The sequence below is a fragment of the Pezoporus wallicus genome, unplaced genomic scaffold, assembly GCF_028554395.1.
Source record: "Pezoporus wallicus isolate ANWC-B61680 ecotype Strahan unplaced genomic scaffold, APGP_CSIRO_Pwel_v1 contig_1876, whole genome shotgun sequence".
Classification (NCBI taxonomy): Eukaryota; Metazoa; Chordata; class Aves; order Psittaciformes; family Psittacidae; genus Pezoporus; species Pezoporus wallicus.
Window position 1 is genome coordinate 1958101 of NW_026638337.1, and position 14697 is coordinate 1972797.

General features: G+C 42.8%; 1 protein-coding gene across 1 annotated transcript in view; it reads left to right on the forward strand.

Annotated features, from left to right (window-relative positions):
- The first annotated feature begins 2302 nt into the window (after positions 1-2302).
- KL (klotho) overlaps positions 2303-14697 on the forward strand; it is a 48693-nt gene continuing 36298 nt past the window's right edge. The window contains exon 1 of the mRNA XM_057410422.1: positions 2303-3142. Within this exon, the coding sequence (XP_057266405.1) occupies positions 2357-3142 (786 nt within the window). The 5' untranslated portion in view covers positions 2303-2356. The remainder of the gene's footprint in view (positions 3143-14697) is intronic.

Below are 14697 nucleotides of genomic sequence, written 5' to 3' on the forward strand. Positions count from 1 at the left end.
CATACAGCTGAAGGGACAGCTTTGTGCCAGCAATTTATGGACATATTTCATCCCTCAAAAATGGGCTGCTTGCTTCCACGCAGTCACTGTAGGCTTCCCGGACAGTTACCTGGAGATGGTAGCCATTTCCAGAATTTGACAGAGATCATAACTGGGCTGACTTAGACTAATACTAAGTCTATTTCTTTCCTTCAACTGTTGAGAGGCTTTGAAAGATACGAGCTTCTAATGAAGGAGCTTCAGTTAAGTACCTATTTAACTGAATTGGTGCTGCCTAAGTATAAATAGAATCAATCTAGGTTTTAGTTAATTAACAAATGAAAAGAGAAGTATCAAGACATATTTAAAAATCTCTTGTGTCCTCAGATAGCAAATGAAGTTTTGTCTTGTTTTATTCTTAAATGTCAGCAGTGGACTTAGCATCACAAATACCATGTTTTAGGCTGAGGTAGTTCTGAAGCATGCCTCTACATCTCAATTTTTAAAATACTTTGGCAGTGGGCTCCAGTGAAGGCATTACACTTCCACTGAAATCAGGTCGGTAACTGAACAGGAGCCTGGCTCTTCACTTTGCACTGGGCCAACTGCAGCAACACTGTTGTGCACTTAAAAACTGTTGTCCAGATTCTGCAAGTAAGTACCAGGTGATGCTAACATGTTTTCTCTGTTGCTGCAGCTCTGTTGCTGAAGCTAAAGTTGCCATTTATTTTGACTGTAATCAGATTTCAGCAACTCATCAGACTGTACAACCAATGACCAGCCTTGGTTCTGGGCCTGCCACTCCCCTGCTCCCACTCCACAAACTTCCTCCCTTAGGGAAGGGTGCTGATGGTCCCTGGGCTGTTCAGAGCTTCATCCCTCTAACACAGGAATTAATTAATTGCCACCAATGGAAGGCTAACCACAATCCTGTCCACTGTATCTTTGGTCTCTTCTTTAAAAGCAGTACAAAAGAACCTCCCCTGAATCAGTGCAGAAAAGGTGGAAGGTGGAAGTTCTAGAACCAGGCACAGACCAGCTGCCCTGCGTGCAGCACCTGGGAGGTGTGAGAGCCCTGCATGCTCACCAGAGGAAGCCTTCAGCATATCACAGCTAGCATTTAAATCCATCAAATCATCGTTTGTGATTACCTGTAATTTTCCCCTGAGGGCATTTATTTTCTAAAATTAGAATGAAATTATCTAAATACCTTCATTCTGCAGTTAAACAACTTTATCTCCTGGGAACATCTCCCTGTCCTTAAAAGCCTGTCTAGCAGGTGTGTTGGGACATCCCAACTTCTGTCAAGAGCCCATGCAGCTGAACACCAGGTTTTTGCAATGTGTTGAGCTATTTCTCATCTCACTTTCCTGGTTGAATTGTTTTGTGGTCAGGAGATGAGCACAGCAGTCGGAAACCTGCCTTTAGAAGAGAGGTCCATGCATCACACAGAGGCAATCAGTTAAGAAGTATAACTCAGTAATCAAAGTTAGCTTGGTTTTTTGCCTCTCCATAAAGATCTGTGAGGCATTTGCAATTGGAACGTGTTTTGCACACGGCAAACAACCAAACTCCTACTCCAGAAAAGAAATGTGTTACTACTGCGAGGTGGCAGTCCGTTAACTACTGGGGTAGGGGGTTAAGAGGCGAGGGGTTTGAGTGTACTTGGATAATGAGTTTATCTTTAATTACTGTTACATGAGAGATTGCAGCTGAGATGTCTCGTGCCAAGGTAAGCTGAAGGAAATTCTGGGAGAAGGAAAAATACTTTTAATTGAAAAAAAAACCCCAACAACTTATAATTTTTATCAATAAAAATGTCTTTTATCGCCCCCCCCCCCCCCCCTTCGGATCTGCCGCTAGGGCCGCTTCCCGCCGGTGCCGGGCCTCCCCGACGGGACAGAGGCAACGCACAGCTAGCGTCCGAGGGGACGGCTCCGGCCGTCGGGTCTACCCGTGGGCCCCTCAGAAAAGCCGTTTCTGAAAGGCGCAGGGCAGCGGCGAGGGTCCCGCCGACGAGAGGGCACCGGAACCGCAGCGAGGTGAGGGCGCCCGGCGGAGCGGGCAGAGGGCTGCGGGCTTCGCCCCTTCTCCCCCCGGGCGGCGATCTCCTCCCTAAAGGGTGTGTGTGTGTGTTTGTGTCTGTGTGACACAGGCGACCCCGAAAGGGAGACAGAGTCCACCTCTCCCCCGAGGAGCCCCCGCCCCGCTGCCGCCCTCTCCTCGCCGCCCGCCCCGTCTCACCCCCGGATCCCGCCCCCGGAGGTAGCTCTCCCAGGGGAAGCCGGTGGGGAAGGGTGCAGACGGCAGCCCCGAGGTAATTATTAATGGCCGTGCCCACGGTGCGGGGGTGGGGGAAGAGGCGAGGTGAGATAAAATGGGACGGCGGGGGGCTGGGAGGAGGGAGCCGCCGTCGCGGAGCCCCGCCGGCAGCATGGTCGTCGTCGCGCCAGTTCTTCTGCTGCCGGTGCTGCTGCTGTTGCTGGGGCGGCCGCTGCTCGCGGCGCCGGGGCAGGGTGAGGGCACCTGGTCCCGCTTCGCCCGGCTGCCCTACCCGCAGGACCAGCTCTTCCTCCACGACACCTTCCCCGACGGCTTCCTCTGGGGGGTGGGCAGCGCCGCCTACCAGACAGAGGGCGGCTGGCGCCAGGGCGGCAAAGGAGCTTCGATCTGGGACACCTTCGCCCACCGCCCGTCCACGCCGGCGGGCGGCGACGTGGCCAGCGACAGCTACAACAACCTGTACCGCGACGCAGAGGGGCTGCGGCGCCTCGGGGTCTCGCACTACCGCTTCTCGTTGTCCTGGGCCCGGCTGCTGCCCAACGGCACAGCGCCTGTCAACCCCGCCGGGCTGGCCCACTACGGCCGGCTGCTGGGCCACCTGCGGGAGCTGGGCATCGAGCCCGTTGTCACCCTGTACCACTGGGACCTGCCGCAGGGTCTGCAGGACGCCTTCGGCGGCTGGGCCAGCCCTGTTCTGCCCCAGCTGTTCCGTGACTACGCCGAGCTCTGCTTCCGGCACTTCGGAGGGCAGGTGCGCTACTGGCTGACCATGGACAACCCCTACGTGGTGGCCTGGCATGGGTACGGCACTGGGCAGCTGCCGCCCGGTGTGCGGGGAGGCCCGCGGCTCGGCTACCGGGCAGCCCACCACCTGCTACAGGTAAATGGCGGGCAGTGGGAAGGGGCCCTGGCAGCTCCTTCGCCTCTGGGTCGTGCCAAGGGGATGGGTACGGAGGCTGCTGGAGCGGAAACCAAAACGGCATGCCCGACAGAGTGCGAACAGCTGGATTATGGGGTAAAGGATAAAGAGAGGGTAGACAGGAACTTTCTGTCTGCGTTTATTTTGAATTAGTGGAAACACGCTGAGTTAAAGTTCTCTCTGTATCCTGCAGAAGTGTTCATTCCTTGAGAATGCTGTTCTGGGTGGGTGAGTGGATGCATTTGGCAGTGCCAGACAGCGCTGGCTTACTAAGGTTACTGTGCAAATGTTTAATATGACTGCGAAGAGAGCTCATGTATTGATAAAAACTCATTGTGAGTTAATGGTGGTGGTAAAGGTGGCTGCAATGGCATACTGAGACAGAGTATGGGTTTTTGTTTTGACTATGAACCCTTCTGGGGTAAAAAGACTGTTCCTGAGTTAGCCTAGTAAGTGGCATAAGTAATTTACTATATGTAATCTTTATGCAGTGTGTCTGTATGTGGTGTAATTGTAATGTGTGCTGTAAGCAAACATTTTGGATTCTCAGGGAGAATTAAGTAAAAGTGTGTACAAATTCTTCCAGTGACAGGAGAAAGGATTCAGCCTAACTGCAGCGGTGTGGCCATTAAGGCATGCTTTGTTGTACCTTAATCCACATTTATGAACTCTGCTAATGCCCATCTGCCCAACATACACTTAACTGTCAGTAGTTACATCCTAATGAGTATCGTACATTAGAGGTGAACACCAGGAAAACATTCAGCACATGACTTACTCAACTTTTTGCCACTTTCCTGCATTACTTGTGCACTGTTTAGTGCTACGAATAAGAGAAAATATAAGTAGAGAAAATGTGGGTAAAATTTCAGATCAAGTTTCTGGTCCTGAAACCTTTAAACTCTTCATTTAGTATGGTGGAGTGTACCTGACTCTGTTTCCCCCTTGAGTATATCCCATGTGACTATAGTATCTGCCTGAGCCCCTCATAATCTCAAGCATCTGCTTGTTCTCATAAAAGCCCTATGGAGAAGGAAGGAACTTTTCTGTTTAACAAGTGAGCAACTGAGGCATAGACTTTGCCTAAACCATATAAAAGGTATAATTAAAGTCTACCAATACTTGGTTTTAGTGAGAGAACCTTGTGTTTAGTTCTGTCCTAGTGACTGTCAGTCCAGGTTTTCACAATTAACAGATGTTTCTTTGTACACAAGAGTGTAAGGCAGTAAGGTATCATTTTTTCCACCTTTCATGAATGAGGAACCAAAACACAGATGCAGTTAAGACCCTAAGTGCCCACTGACTATTAGTGCCCTTTTCCTGGCATGTGCTCTTTTTAGAATATTGGTCCCGTTTACTATACTTTCCGCTCTTCTGCATATCAGTTCCCAAAATTTCAAATCATCTTCAGCAAAAATAAGGGTTGTGCCATTTATGCAGAAGAGCTCCCAGAACAGCTCCTCCAGATAGGAGTCTTCAGTACATGCAGAGAGAGCCGAATACTTCAGGACAGAGAAGTGAACAGCTTTAACATTGAAAACCTCCTTTTCCTTCTTACATCCCCATTGCTTATTGATACAGCACCTTTCAACTTGTGCAAGCAATGAAGTAGGATGCTATATGTGGCTTCTTTGACTACACAGCCTAATAATCTGTAGAGAAAGTGCATGTAATTGTGTAATGAAAGATTAAGCTATTCTGCCTTACCACCTGCAAATTAAATTCTATGTAATCCTTGAGTGATTGACTTTGCAACTTGAATAATGTTCTTTAATATGTGTCTGTGCGTTGCATATAGTTTTGTGGGTGAGTTGGGTCAGTTGCTCTCAGGAGCACATTTGATTTGGATCGTAAGGCTATACAGTAGTACCTCTTCGTCATATAACCTGGAGCATGTGTGCCGTGCCAGGCAGTGCTGCTGGGAGATACAGTCCTCACAGCCCTGCCAGAAAAGATGTGGTTGTATTATCCCCACAAAACCCCCTCTTTCAGCTGCTTAGCCTTTTGCTGCTTACCTTTGACGTTACTCAAGAGGTCTGGTCCCAGGTTGCTTCCTAATCTTTTTTCCTTCTCTGTGGCATTCATTCCTCTCTCATCTGTTTTTTTTTTTTTTTCTCAGGGAAATTAATTGAGCTTGCAGAACATGTTTGTTTTTTTAAAAGATATAGTGGGTTTTCATAAATGTTTGGTTCTTAGCAAATGAACAGACTAACTCTTAATACACATGGTTGCTGACTGTTTTTTCCTTATTTATAATATGTAATTTTAAGCATCTTCTTTCTGCATTTATTCAAATCAAAGACCATCATAAATGCAAAGCTTAATAGCTAGTGAAATCTGATGTCTACTAGTTTATTGTACTGGATGCTAATTACATTAAAAGACAAAATAATTTCCTTTAACTTCTTTAAATTCAACAGATATGAATGTGGATTTGGGGCTCTGTCTTTCTGAACAAGTTGTTTATTATCTGGATAAATAACCAAATAAGGGTTTAATTAAATTCGGGTTGTTCAGTTCAGGCTGGTGAAAACAGGGCAATGAAGTTTAATCTGAATAATGATGTTTAAATTTAGCTTGAATGGATTTCATGCTATTGTGCTGAATTTTTTAATTGCCTTTAATTTTTCTAAACTTCCACAAGTGAGTCCTAACAGATGCTAAATGGGCAGAGTAAGAGACACTTCTTATAAAACAGAGCAAATAAAAATAGCATACAAAACCCTTGTAAGAAAAAACATGTTATGGATGCATCCTTGGTTTGTTATTAAAGGGTGTTGATCAGTATTCAGTGAAAACTTTACCTTTATAGTATTTCCACTGACACTTGTCACTTTTGATCTAAGTCCTTCAAACATAGGAAGAAATGGAAGACGCTTATGTGTTTATTCACAAAATAAATTGAATGGCTCAAGCGTAGTTCATAAAAGTTGGCATTCTCTCGGGGCAACAGGCAGAAAATGTAATGGCAGCAATATATCGTGTATGATACATCTCTTTCTCCAGATAGAGTTGAGAGGTCATTTTTTTTGTGTTCTAGTTTTTGCAAATGCATATTTTCATTACTGGCTCTCAGTATGTTGTCTGAGTTGAACATGCTTGGATTTACTCAATATAAACAGCATTTGCAGAAACAGAAGAACACAGAGTTTCCCTGAAGAAGTGAGTGGAATTGCTGCCTGGAAACCAGTCACGTAGCAACAGCCTGATTTCTATTCCAAAACTCTTTCCAAAACAAAAGGTAAGTACTCTTTTCTTGACCTTCAGTGCTAAACCTAATAAAGTATCAGTAACTGCAGCATAGGAGAATGTTTTTTCTCAGTGTGAATTGTTTCTTTCAAAATTCAGACAGCCTTCAAACTTTCACTCAATGCAAATGAGTGACTTGGATTTTCCTGAAGGTAACACAGCTCATCCTGGTTGTGAAGACATGCACAATTTTTAGGAAAAAGAAGGAATAATAATAAATAGTACTTGGGATTTTTTTCCTATTCTTGCTTTCTTAAGACTTAATTCAAAGATGAACAAAGAAGAAATTCGTTCTGTTTCTGGATTTGAGTATCAGTTGGGTAGTATATATTTGCAAACAATTTATTGCAGTAGCGATTATTCTCACCAGTGATCATTTGAATCAGGTATCTTTCAAATGCCAGAGATGACAAAGTGGAGTCAAACCATAGAGCAAATTCAGATCTGATGCTTCAGCTTTCTGTGCCAGTAGCTATGAATGGTTATACAGTGTTTAGAAATTAAAAGCTGTAGTGTACCTTTCTCAAGCTTTAATTATCAAAAGAAAAAAAAAATTGAGTTTCATTTAAAGATGGGGTAAACAGAGGAGTTTGGATTTCAAGGACGTTTATTTAAAGATAGAACGTGTAATCTTCCCCTTGCTATTTCTACCTGTTGCACACACATTTGCAAAAGGAATGTTCTCAAATATTCTGCTGTAAGAAAAAAGCTGTTTTGATCTTTACAGACTACTTTGATTTTTAATTATAGAAAATTTTTGACTATGGAGAATAAGGTGTTCTCATGGAAAAGTAAGAGTGGACCTCCATCTCAGAAAGTCTAGCTGGGTACACGAGTGTAAAGCTTGATACTCTTGATACTCTTCCATTTTGCATTAGTAAAACCTCATAAAAGTATGAGACATTCTTGGTTCTCCCCTTAAATGTCTTCCCTCAAGCAGAAAAGATCCTGTATTTGTTGCAGTTTTGGGGGATCTGAAGTGAAGTGTGTGGAAGGACTTAAGGTGCCATGCATTCCTTCATATGACAAACTTTTCACTTTCTGTTTCGTCTTGTTTCTATGGAAGGTTTCCAGTACTTAAAGTAGTTGATAGGTATAATTCCTGCCTGTACTTAAGGATATTGTTTGGACCAGGAAAATGAAGTCTAACATCATTTTTTTTCAGAATGAAATTTATATTTTGGTTTAAGACAGTTCACCAGTTTTTGACCAAAAGCAAGGAGCTCTTAGAGCTTTCCACATGATAGGTCAAGTTGAAACCTCTATTGCACAACTGTCAGCAGGTTGAAAGTGCAGAGATGGTTCTTTCTGTTGAGTGTTGTTTTATGTGAGCAAGAAATACTTTGTGATGTAAGAGAAAGTTGCTTCACTCATCACATGCCCACCTTCTAAAAGGTCAAATTCTGATCTCTCTTGCCTTGGTAGAAATTAAATCAGAATAAGACTCTGGCAGTATCTTGGGCAATTATGTTGTGGTTTAACCCCAGGCAGCAGCTAAGCCCCACACAGCCACTTGTGGAATGAGGGAGAGAACTGAAAAAGTAAAATGAGAAAACTTGTGGGTTGGGATAAAGACAGTTTAATAGGTAAAGCAAAAGCCACATACAAGCAAAGCGAAACTAGGTATGCATTCACCACTTCCCATTGGTGGCAGGTGTTCAGCCATCTCCAGGACAGCAAGGCTCCATCCATCATATGTAATGGTTACAGACGCCAACACTCCAAATATCCTCTGCTTCCTTCTTCTTCCCTCCACTTCATATGCTGGGCATGATGCCATACAGTCTGGGATATCCCTTTGGTCAGTTGGTGTCAGCTGTCCGGGCTCTTAACTTCTTGTGCACCTCCAAGGTACTCCTTGGTGGGGTGGTATGAGGAGCAGAAAAGACCTTGGCTCTGTGTAAGCATTGCTCAGCAATAATGAAAACAGCCTTGCCTTAGGAACACTGTTTCCAGCACAAATCCAAAACACAGCCCTATACCAGCTCCTATGACAAAGTTTAACAATATCCCAGCCAAAACCAGCATACCTTAGCTTTCTTCCTCACACTTATTAACTCTTTCTTTGAGTGACATTATCTCTTTCCAGTAACATTATCTCTTTCCCAGTCTACTCTGGGGAACAAAACTTTTTTTCTAATCTTTCAGACTTTCTTCAACTAGACAGAAGCTGTGAATATGTCTGTACAGCTGGTATTATCATTGGCAAGCCATGACCTTTAGGACAGTGAACAAAGAGTAGTGCAGGCTGTGGGCATTTGGAAGTCTTTTCATTTTAATTCTATGGTGACTATGATGTATATCCTTCTTACAGGAGGAGAAAAGGAACAGACGCATGTAGATGCTGTGTAGTTTGCTTAGCTCCTGTTTGCAGTATCTTGTGGGTTTCAGCAGCTGGCAGAGTTTGAGGGCTGTTGCTAATCCTTGCAGCTGAGTGTGTGATTGTATGTTTGGTTGTTGCTGATGAATAGTTAAACTGGTGAACCTGATCGGAACGTTTCAGCCTGATTGTGACAAAGTTGTTAAAAAGCCAAGAAGCCGCCAATCAGAGGAGCCTGCTTGCACAGACCTGAAGGTGCCAGAAATGTACACGAGGACATTTTCTTCTTCCTCTCCATGATGGTAAAAATAAAGGGGAGGAAATGATGAGGAAGTGCTTCTGAAGAAGCAGGGGAGGTGACCTCCATATACCGTGATGACAGGTTGTAGGAATTATAGGATGTGTGCTACCCATTTTAAGTGCTAAATAAAAGCTACTTATGCTTGAATACTTGCCTGTCAAAGCATATAGAAGAGTGTCAGAGGTAAAACTGTGAATGCTGATTTTAGATTAAATCATAAGAATGGAACAGAAAATCAGGCTGGGGACAACATCTCAGGATGTTCAGGGAATTACTGGAATGAAGACTGGACAGATCTCTGAGGGAGGTGACCCATGGAATGTGAGTATGAATAAAGAATGAAAGAAGAGACTGGCTTCTAAATTACTTCACCTGAGGGAACATATGCCATTAGGAAGAGAAGGTGAGTTTTCAGGAAGGAAAAGTAACTAAGCACAAGAGGAGAAAGAGATATTGGCCACAGCAAGGGACTGGAGCCTTTGGTAAAATGGGGTGAGTAGGAGAGAAGTGATACCAAGGAAGGGAAGGAGTTAGATTCACAATGATGCTCTCTAAATACTGGATATGAATATCAATGAAAGGACATATGCACATACACACAAAAGGAAAAAAAGGTCAATATCAGTACAATTAGATGGACTTTTAGAAGTCATGGATAGCCCTTGGAGGAAAGAGCTTCTCGAATGGCTTTTCAGTGGTAATGGTAGGAACAAAAATCTTTTAAGACAGCTGGAGCAGCTTGAGAAAAAGAGGCTTTTGATGCATTTGGTGGCAGTGGAGCTGACAGTACTTGTAAATGTGTTTTCTTCCTCTGAAAATTCATAACAGAATGACATATAGCAGGATTTAAACTCTGAGAATGATGTTCAATGGAAAAAATACAATCTATGTTAACAGTAAACAGCTTGTTTAGGATATCAGTGATAGCAACTTCTAGCTTGCTATGGCAGCTCCAACTCTACTCTGGGTGCACAAAACACTCATAAGAAGCCTGGCCTGTTAAGCTTGTGATACACCTCCCTGGAGATTTGTCAGGGAGGGTCTTTCTAGATGTACACTAGAATAACACAAAGCAATTTAAGAATCTCTGGATTTGGCCACAGGGAAGCACATTTGTGTTGCTTCATTTTTATGTATGTTTAGGCTGAGAGGAGATAGCATTCTGTGATAGGAAGAACTACAGAAGTTTTATGTTTAGCTTTGTTTTGATTCTGGGGAAAAAAAAAATTATTCTATCTATATTCTAAATTCTTCCAGATACAGAAATCTTTCTAGATGCAGTTTACAACAGCTGGTGTAGGAACCAAGGGACTGGGACCATGGGTAGTTCCAGTGCCATGGGGCAGCAGAGTTCTGTGACTTACGCATGATAGGAAGCCCAGGGGTTTTTGACTGTCTCAGGATCTGGCCAGCCTGGCAGTCTGGAAGTGCTGTGAGACACCCTGCGATGTGCTCTTCAGCAAAGGATTGAGCTCATGGGGAGCCGCACACATTTCCAGTGGACTGGCACTTTGGTCTGCACATGATCATTTTGTTACTTGCACTTTAGGTTTCACATTAACAGCTGAGCTTTGAATTCTGGTTTAGTCAGGCTAGGACACCTCTGAAGGCAGCTGAATGGTTTGAAATTGACCAGGGGACTATGGAAATGCCTTGTTACTTTGTGAGTCCAAAAGTCAACCCAGGAATCCTTTTGCTGGTTAATAAGGCTAGAAAATGTTGGAACCCCAGGATTATATTTTGCAAGCTATTTGCTTCACAGTTGGAAAGATAGTAGCAGCTGTTTATTTTGATCCTGCTTCTAGAAAAGACATCAAATGGCTAGGCATGGAGGGGGACAGACTTGTAGCTGGTCCCACATGTTCTGGAAAGAGTTCACTGGGATTTTCCAATGTCTTTCCTCAGTCAGCTTTTTTCATGTTCTTTTGAATATGTAGTAGTTCCTCTAGAGCAGTTGTTTTTCAGAGCTGAGGGCTAAGTTTACTCAATTTGTTTATTTAACTTTCAGTATTTTAAAAAATAATCTCATTTCTGCTGCAGGCATAGAACTGTTGAGCATAGTTGTTGATTAGTTATTCTAATGATGGTTCCTTAACTCAGATGTATATGGAAATGGTAGAATTATACAGCATTTCTTTTCTTTTGGGGAAATTAATTTGGGAATATATTATGTGGTCAGGCCGACTGAGTATTTTTTGGTTTGTATTTTGTAAGTAATAACATTTTGCTTTAAAATCAATTCAATAATTCTGACCTCAAGTTTGAAATGAAAGTTCAGCTGGCTACTGACTGTATGGTGGTGACATGCTTTTTATAATATGCTTATTTCATTCTTCATTTATTTTCTTGTCATTGTACAGTGTTAACTTGGGTACAAGCAGTGTTTGCTGAGAGGAGGGCCACTGCAACAGAATGGTCAGCTATGTATGCCATCAGGAGGCAAAATCCAGGCTAGAAAGAGTCATTATAAACCATGGGGTAATAGGAAAGAGGAGTATTAGGAAAACAGACAATGCATGAGGAAATGGTGAGAGATGGGAGGGACTGTCAGTGAGTGGGAATGCAGGAGCTGGGTTTATGAGGCAATACTGCAGTTTTGTTTTGCATATATATAGCACTGAAAATTAAACATGATCTGTGTAGTGGTTTAATCCCAGCCAGCAACTAAGTACCATGCAGCTGCTCATTCATACCCTTCCTGCCCCTCTGGCTAGATGGGGAAGAGAATCAGAAGCCCATAAAACCCACAGGCTGAGATATGAACAGTTTAGTAATTGAAATATAATCATAATAATATGAAAGTTATTAATAATAACAACAACAACCACCCACTGACTAATGCCCAGCCCTGAGCAGTGATTGGCTTCTCCTGGCCAACTCTCCCCAGTTTCTATACCATGTGCTGTGGTATGGAATACCCCTTTGGTTAAGTTGGGTCAGGTGTCTTGTCTCTGCTCCTTCCTGGCTTCTTGTGCCCCTTGTCACTGGCAGAGCATAAAAGACTGAAAAGTCCTTGATCAGACTAAAGCCATAACACAGCACTGTACCAGCTAGTAGGAGGAAAATTAACTCTATCCCAGTTGAAACCAGAAAGATGTTAAACAAGATGGCCTGGAGTCCCCCAAAGTTGACATGAGTTGTCCTCTGGTTCATTTTTATTTATAAATGTTTATTTATTTATTTATTAAGGAAGCTGACTGGTGATCCAATCAAATCACAAACCATGCTTCACAATGACAGAGCCCAATTCAAAGAGTCTGTCTTGTCTTATGGTGTCCAGTTGCTGTCCCCACATTGCCACCAGCACTGGGAGTAGGGGACATAGCAGCCTGCGAAAGAAAGGAGGGATGCTACATTAAATCTGGGTTTCTCAAAGGAGCTTAAGGAAAATAAGTGAGGACTGATTTTTCCTTAAGCTTTTTTGAGGATCCTGCCACTTTCAAGCAGTTAAGTAAATTAACAAGTTGAACAGATGTATACCTCTTGAAGAAAATGTGCATTCCCATATTCAAGTAGCACCTCTTTGGTGTGAAGTGTAAGGCCTTGGAAATGCATGAAGAAGCTCTTGAATTCTGTTTATCATCCTGTTTCCCTTCCCAGCCATGAACATGCCTCTTGTTTTGAATGAGAAGAGAATATTGGGGTATATCACGCAGGGCAAGAAAAAAAGCTGCAAGAGTGTGATTCAGCTGCAGTTTTGCATCTTAATAGTATGCTTGGTAGTATTAAAAAATACCTCTTTTTCTTCTTCATAGTTAGCTGTGATTACTACCCTCCTGTCATATGAGCTAGCTTTTTTTCATATTCCAAATACCTCCTGTTTTCACAAAATAATATCATGTAATTAGAGCAAGTCATCAAGATCTAAAAACCTGTGAAGCTGGAATTTGCTGCTTCATTGAAATTAAAATATTTTAGAGACTTCAGTTTTCCCCAAAAAACTGAGAACTAGGGAAAAATAACAAATCTGTCATTTTATTTTTACTTTGCAGTGGAAATTCTTGGTTTTCCATTTTGACGTATTGAAAAATTTCATTTTGATACAGTGAGTCAGTCATTTCACACACTGCCTTGTGTATTCTTTCACTGGATGAGTGCCCACTGCTTCAAATTGGGTCAGTTTACCCTTGTGAAGTTGCTGTATATCCTTGACTTGACTTCTTGAAGCTGCAGATTGATGCCTTTTGTTCTTTGATGAAAGAAATAAAACAGACTTAGAGCTGTAAGGACAGAATTACTGCACCATAGCGGTTACTCTGTGTCTCGTATTTGTAGCTGGGCTGCTTGTTCCACTTTTGTGTGAAAGTTTAATTATTCAGTCATTTACACACTTCTCTTTCCTGTTTCTGGTAAAAAAAGTGGTACTTGATGGAGGCAGATGCTTAAAAGGGATTGAAATTCTAATAAAAGCAGCATCAAATTGTCACAATCATTCTGAGTCTGGATGTTAGAACCAACAAACTAGCACAGGGCAGCTCAGAAATAGCCTTTTCTCATAGCTCAGCTTAGGGTAATGAAGTAGAGAACACTTCAAAATTGGTTGGTGTTGAAATGGTTATAGAAATGGCATTGTAGTGCTAAGCCATGAAAGGTGAGAACTTTCAACTCCACAGTCAGATCCCACTTTACACAAACTGAACTCTTCTGGAGAGGAATGTTTTCTTTGTAAGTGGTAATTTGGAATAGGTTTGTAGAAACCACAGGGAGGAGAGTAGGTATGAATGAGATACTGATGCTAGCCTGTGGGATCTGTTTTTGGGGGCTCTGCTGTCATGGTCAGAAAGGAATTTATATTGCCAAGGAACAGTGATGTTTCTTCTTGCGCCTCTTTTTCCCCTCTCTTGGTGCCATGGATGGTGGTCAGGTTCCCAGGATCATTAGGGCATTTTGCCTAAATAATCTGTCTTCTATTGCAAGGGTTTAGAACAGTGATGCATCTTTGCTCTTTTCCTGTATTGTTCCTGTGTTTTACTGTGCTGTTGGAGGATTTGGTGTTTTTTCTTGTGTTAAAGGTCTTGAGATATGTTTGGCTCATAATGCCATAAACATGGAAATGAGGGGGCATATAGTAGATATTATTGTGTAGTGTTTGTGGCTAAAAGCTTGATATACTATTGCAGACAACTAAAATTGGTGATTAACATATATCCTTTCTGTTTTTTCTGAGGGACTGTTCATTTTGTGGGAGTGCTTCTGGGGTATAATTTTTAGGAATGAAGTGAGCATGGAAGAGTGAACTACCAAGAGAGAGGTAATTGGAAAGGGTCAAGCATACATTAGAACAGCATGTTTCCAATGTGGGAAAGGATCTGGAGGGACTAGAAACAGACTTGTGGGGCACTAGCATTTTGTACACCCAAGACCATGTAGGCATGCCTGACTGGGCTATTTAAGCATCCAGAGGAAGGAATAATAGTGGGAGGTGTACAGCGACAAGGGAGTCAGTTGGCATGTGAAATCCATAGGTAATTTACCAATATAAAGAGTTAACTGTAGGAGGCTTTCTGTAACACAAACATTGAGGTTGGGCATAAGATTGAAACAGTAGCAATGACAGCTGCCCAAAAAGCTGCCAGGCAGACTCAGCTCTTTTGTTACACCACTGGTTGTGTAATAAAGCAATTACAGATTTGTTAGCAGTTAGTG